The following is a 5,946-nucleotide window of genomic DNA, read 5'->3' on the forward strand; positions in this document are numbered from 1 at the left end:
CGTTAACTATCTATGCAATGAATTCACTAAACCATAAACCATCGTTTGGACGTAGCAAACCAAGCAAGCAATAAAGGTTCAAGTTCTATCTGTTCACAAGGTGCCTCAACTTCAACTTTCGTTGGCTAAGGTCCACTTTGCTCACCTAAGTTCTTTTCCAGCAACTCAACAACACTTTTGGTGCCCCGATGAATTAAACCTATGATCAAAAACTAGGTAGCTAATCTAGTTTAGGCTTTAAGAACAACAATAGATGAAGAACAAAATTGATCAACCCCAAATCTAACAACCTATGTTTAGAAAATCATAATTCCCCTTTGAAACCCGAAACTCAATAGATAAACTACTCAGACATGAAGAAACAGAAACAGCAAATCAAAGATGAAGTAAACATAATTGAATTGCAAAAGAAAATAAATAAAAAGGGTTCAGAAATCTTCTCCAAAGTGTTAGAGAGGATTAGAGATCTTCTCCCAAAGGTTACAAGTACTCAAAAGCTGCGTAGAATAAAAGTTATCTTTCTAGAGGTCGTGCCTCTTTTTTATATACTAAAATAAAACCCTAAAAGTCGGTTTAGAACGAAAAAGGAAAAGTTGCGTCGGGCTCGGGATCTGTCGATCCGAATGTGGATCAGCCGATCCAGGATGCTATTTCTGTGTTCGCTCCATCTGCTTGCTAGTCCGATCAGTCTTCACCAAATTGACTCCAGATGCTTGTTTTCATCCCCAAAACACTCAGTTTCCTTCAAAAGCAACCCAGAACCTGTACAAACTCATAAAAGACTAAGAAGACTCTAAAAGCACACTTTGACTCAATAAAAGACTCAAAACAAACCTAAAAACTATGGTTAAAACCTATAAAATACAGACACATCAATTCCCCCGGACTTGAATCTTTGCTTGTCCTCAAGCAAGAACAAACAAAAACTCAAGATCAGAGAAAAAGTTTGAAAGTGGAAACTCACATATCCTTGGGAACCTCTTCTTTGCACTCTTCATCAAATCAAATTAAGAACTACTTTTTGTACTCAGCCCATGATTAGGATCAACACTCCCTACTATGAACTCCACAACCTTAAAGAACCTTCAACATCCCCATTGTTGTCTCTCTAAATCAAATTAGTGAAAATGTGTGGTCTCGCCGAGGGAATATCGATCACTGAACTTATTGACTCCTTCAACCTTTTAGTGCCAAAACTTCCTTTATATGCTTCCTTTCCTGTCTTTTTTCTCACTTCCAAAAGATCGATTTTTCCCTAATTTTCTAGGGTATCATTGTATTTTTTTTATCAATCCTTTGCTCTTTTCTTTGGACAGGTTTCCATGAATTCCGAAGGATGCACGAGTTTACTCACAACCCTCGGTTCACTTCTTTATTACCTATAGCCTCTTCTTCTTCTTCTTTTCGTTTTTTTTTTCTTTTTTTTTATGAGTAATGAAGGGAAGAGAGAGGGGAAGCATACTTTGTGAGGAATGTCTTGTATCGCTTAAGGGAGGAGTCTTGTTCGATGTATACCAAGTCCCAAGGCAAGAATTTGAATCCGGTTAAGTCCTTTAAAAGTTAGAGACAACGCAGGATCAACTTCTTGTCCTCTTCGGTGAGTGTCTTTTGGGGCGTGTTGAGTCTGCTCATGTTCATTCCAAGCTTCATTCTAAAATCAAAAATACTAAAGCAATCATAAGAGTGTTAGTTCAAAGCAAAAGATTCCTAGTAATGATCATAGTTCCCCATTTTTTTTTTTAGACTCGATAAAAATAAGAAAATGACTCAAAGACTCGAAAAATCAAAAGGAAACAACCAAAGAAAACGATATCAGTAACTTGGAGACATCCCTCCCCCGGACTTACTTTACACCGTCCCGGTGTGAAAGCAAAACGAAGAAAAGAATGAGTCCGACAAAGAAAATAAGAAAATTGAAAAATAAAAAGAAAGGAAAAGAATGAAAAACCGGTGATCTCGCATCTGGTGTTGGAGTGGTGTTGGCAAGGGTGGGGATCGATCAGTCTCAAGGTGGGATCGACTGATCTGCAAAATTATTGAACTTGGAGATACCCGCAGCAAACCAACGGGATCAACCGATCTATAAGGAGGATCGATCGATCCTAAGCTCCTGGAACAAAAAGAAAATTTCGCATCTTCTGCGTTTGGAACCTGTTCCTGAAAACACTTAACACTGGACGTGATTTCACCATAATAAATCCTAAAAACAAAACCAAAATCCTAAGACAAATAAAAATTAAAGGGTAAGCCAGCAAAAACCCTATGGGTTGCCTCCCATAAGCGCTTGTTTAAGGTCTATAGCTTGACCGTGGTTTCAGGTGTCAAGTGATGGGAGGATGAGAACTCATATCAGGACAAGCTCTCCCATTCGTCAGTTTAAGCTCCAAAGTCTTTTTCATCATATCATCCATTGCTTCTTGGCCTTTCTCTTTAAACTCAGGAGTAAGGATGGCTTTAACTTGAGAGAAAGGCCGAGATATTCCTTTACACTTCACCTTGTACTCAATGGTATCTCTAACATATTTCTGGGGTACCAAGGTTATGTGAAGATCTGGTATTATTCTCTCTGTCTTCGGCTTGTCTCTCTTCTTAACCTTCGTAGAACTTTTCTTAGAAGAGTGAGTGTCTCCATCCAGGACTTCGTTGACCTCATTCTTATCAGCACTCTCTCCCATTATCATGACCTCCACCTTCTTCTCATGTTCTACTACTAGACAAAAGCCATGTCGTATAGCTTCATTTGCAGTGATTGCGTTGTAGAAGACCTTATCATCAATGTTAGAGAAAGTTACCCTCTTATTAGGCAAGTCAACAACTGCTCCGACTGTTGCTAGGAAAGGTCTCCCAAGAATCAAAGGCATAACAGAACCCTTGCTCATTTCCACAACATGAAAATCTGTAGCAACCAAGCAACTCCCAACTTGAACATCTAAATTACCTATGAAACCATGTGGAGTTGTGGAAACAGCATTTGCCAACTTAAGAGAGACCTTAGAAGCCTTCATATCATCAATCCCCAATCTCTCTGCGATAGCCTTAGACATTACGTTCACACTAGATCCAGTGTCGCAAAGGGAATCCTCAAAATTCACTCCTAAGATGGAGCATGGAACAACAAATTTTCCTGGATCTTCTAACTTGGGTAGTCTTTTCAAAGATAGAGCAAGAATGTTCTTCTTCTCTAGAGCCAAAAACGCCTTAACCTCCACCAAATCCTTTTCTTCAACCACAACATCATTGTAAACCTTCTTAAACAAAGAGATATGCTTTACTGCCTCTGTAAAGGGAATGTCAGCGGTGAACTCTCTCATAACTTCTTTGTACCGATCATACTTCTTTTCATCCAGAGCTTTCTTCTTATGTCTTCTTGGAAAAGGAATTTGTGGCCTATAGGGTTTTGGTTCCACAAGAAGTGATTCCTTAGCATTTGTATCAGAGACAAACGAGCTGGAATTTTCCATACCTACAACAGGGACTGACCGTTCTGTATGTAGATTGGTCGATCTGAGACTTTCCGAGACAAGCTCTGCGTTGTTGATGGGATCAACTGATCTATAGGGGGGACTAGTCGATCCAACTTCTCTGGATATCAGACTCGAATTATCAGAATGGATGGGACCGGCCAGTCTAGGCTTAGGACTGATCGATCCTGTCTCTGCGAAAACTAAACAAGAGTTGATCACAGCACAACTCTGCCCATCTTCGATTCCACCATAGAGTGTTATAGCATTGCATGACTCTTTGTTCTTAGAGCTAGAAGAAATAGCAGAAACTCTCTTATCAATGGAATCAACACGTGAACTCAACCTCTCAAATTTCCCATTCAAATCATTGTACATGCTATCAATCTTGACATTAATCTCAGCAGAACTTTTCTTATGGCCCTCCAGCAGTGCTTGCATCAACAATTCGAGTTTGTTATCTTGTGGAGCTGCAGATGGAGCGTGGTATCCTTGGACATTTGAGCTATTAAATCCAGCACCCTTATTCAGAAATCCTTGCGGGAAGTTACCTTGTTGATTATGTGGAGGGTACACCTGATCCTGAGAATTCTCAGCGTTGGTGCTTCTGTAAGAGAGATTAGGATGATTTCTATAATTCTGATTAAACCCATGATTCTGATAGTTCCCTTGTCCTACTACATAGTTCAGCTCCTCTGCCCCCTCAAAACCTGAATTTACTCCAACTTGCTGATATGCACATGTCTGCCCATCGCACATGTTGACAGCTTGCTGATCTCTCTTCAAAAGAAGGTCTACCTTGGCAGTGAGACTCTTAATAACATCTGTATTCACGAAGCTAATAACACGCACAGAACGATCATACTCATGGCTATGATTGCTGTTACTCGTTGCAAGGTTTTCGATCAAGAGGTATGCTTCAGCGGCAGTGTTAGTAGAAAAATCTCCTCTGCTGGCGGTATCGAGTGCCATCTGATACTTCTGGTCAATTCCTCCATAGAAGATGTTCATAAGATTCTCTTGTGAAAAGCCATGATGAGGACAGTCCCTCATATACTCCTTGAATCTCTCCCACGCTTCACAAAAAGACTCCGTACCACCTTGTGAGAAGGTAGTGATCTTGCTCCTTAACATAGCTGATCGTGACTTAGTGTAGAAGTGGTTCAGAAACTGTGCTCTACACTGTGCCCAAGTGGTAAGTGATCCTCGGTCCAAGAGATTTAGCCATCTCAAAGCCTTATCTCCTAAAGAGAATTGGAACAAAGTCAACATGAGATAATCATATGGACCTCCATTAGACTTGTCGTACTAGCCAATCTCTCAAAAGCTTCAATATGGTCCAGAGGGCTCTCTGATGCTAATCCATTAAACACACGATTCTGGACCAAATTGATCAGGCTATGCTTGATCTCATAATCTTGTCTCGCAGGAGCTGGTGGTTGAATCGCAGATCGATTCGCAAATAGGCTGTTGTGAGCTTCTTCATCCCTCAAGGTGGTTTGCCTTGCTGGCGGATTCGGTGCAGCTCGCTCTTGCTGGTCCTGCCTCTGCTGATGTTGGACAATAGATGCTGGTGGATTGGGTTGACGAACCTTTTCATTGTCTTTGGCCATCTTATCGGAATCGGCTCTCACTTTTCGGTTCTCTCGTTCCAGTCGTGCTAGCTCTTCGTTTCGCAGATTACGCAAATCAGTAGGCTTGTGGCTTCTTGTTTGCATGCACCTGAAACACAAGAGAAAGAACACAAGAACTAATTAGTAAATAAAAATAAAATAAATCTTAGACTAAATTTAAATCTAGAATCTCAAAGGCAACGTTTTGGTCCCCGACAACGGCGCCAAATTGATCAACAGGTCAATTAAAACCTAATTCGTACTCCACCACGATCTAGTGGTATCGTTGTAACACTTCAGGATCGAATCCATAGGGATCAAGCAATGCACTATGAAATTGTATAGATCAAATATAGCTAAGGCAATGAGAAATATTGTGTTTTAAGTAACCGATGAAAAACAGGAAAGTAAATAAGTTGCTTTAAATCAAAAAGGAAATATTGAAATATTGGGCGCAGGGAATCTTTAGGGATTATGATCACGAAATTAGATGGTTAGATGGGATGCATTAGACACCGTTCTAGAACTCAAATCACGGTTGTACCGCTAACCTACTTTCGCAGCGTTAACTATCTATGCAATGAATTCACTAAACCCTAAACCGTCGTTTGGACCTAGCAAACCAAGCAAGCAATAAAGGTTCAAGTTTGATCTGTTCACAAGGTGCCTCAACTTCAACTTTCGTTGGCTAAGGTCCACCTTGCTCACCTAAGTTCTTTTCCAGCAACTCAACAACACTTTTGGTGCCCCGATGAATTAAACCTAAGATCTTAATCTAGGTGATCAATCTAGCTTAAGCATTAAGAACAACAATAGATGAAGAACAATAAGATCAATCCCTAATCTAACAAATCTAGCATCAATTAATCATA

The 5,946-nt window shown here is 40.2% G+C and overlaps 1 protein-coding gene across 1 annotated transcript; it reads right to left on the reverse strand.

Moving 5' to 3' along the window:
• Positions 2,322-5,074, reverse strand: LOC109128398. Its single transcript, XM_019234612.1, has 3 exons — positions 4,771-5,074; positions 4,559-4,705; positions 2,322-4,480 (listed from the first exon to the last, which is right to left on the reverse strand). The coding sequence occupies exons 1-3, from the start codon at positions 5,072-5,074 to the stop codon at positions 2,322-2,324; spliced, it is 2,610 nt and encodes an 869-aa protein (XP_019090157.1).

This window comes from Camelina sativa, chromosome 13 (assembly GCF_000633955.1).
Source record: "Camelina sativa cultivar DH55 chromosome 13, Cs, whole genome shotgun sequence".
Classification (NCBI taxonomy): domain Eukaryota; kingdom Viridiplantae; phylum Streptophyta; class Magnoliopsida; order Brassicales; family Brassicaceae; genus Camelina; species Camelina sativa.

Bases quoted from the DNA above. Each gene is read 5' to 3' on its own strand.
- LOC109128398 (XM_019234612.1), bottom strand. From the start codon at position 5,074: ATGGCCAAAGACAATGAAAAGGTTCGTCAACCCAATCCACCAGCATCT. The intron at 4,706-4,770 runs GTACGACAAGTC...AATTCTCTTTAG, and splicing joins AGCTTTTGAGAGATTGGCTA to GAGATAAGGCTTTGAGATGG. The intron at 4,481-4,558 runs GTACGGAGTCTT...GCTTTTCACAAG, and splicing joins CACTACCTTCTCACAAGGTG to AGAATCTTATGAACATCTTC.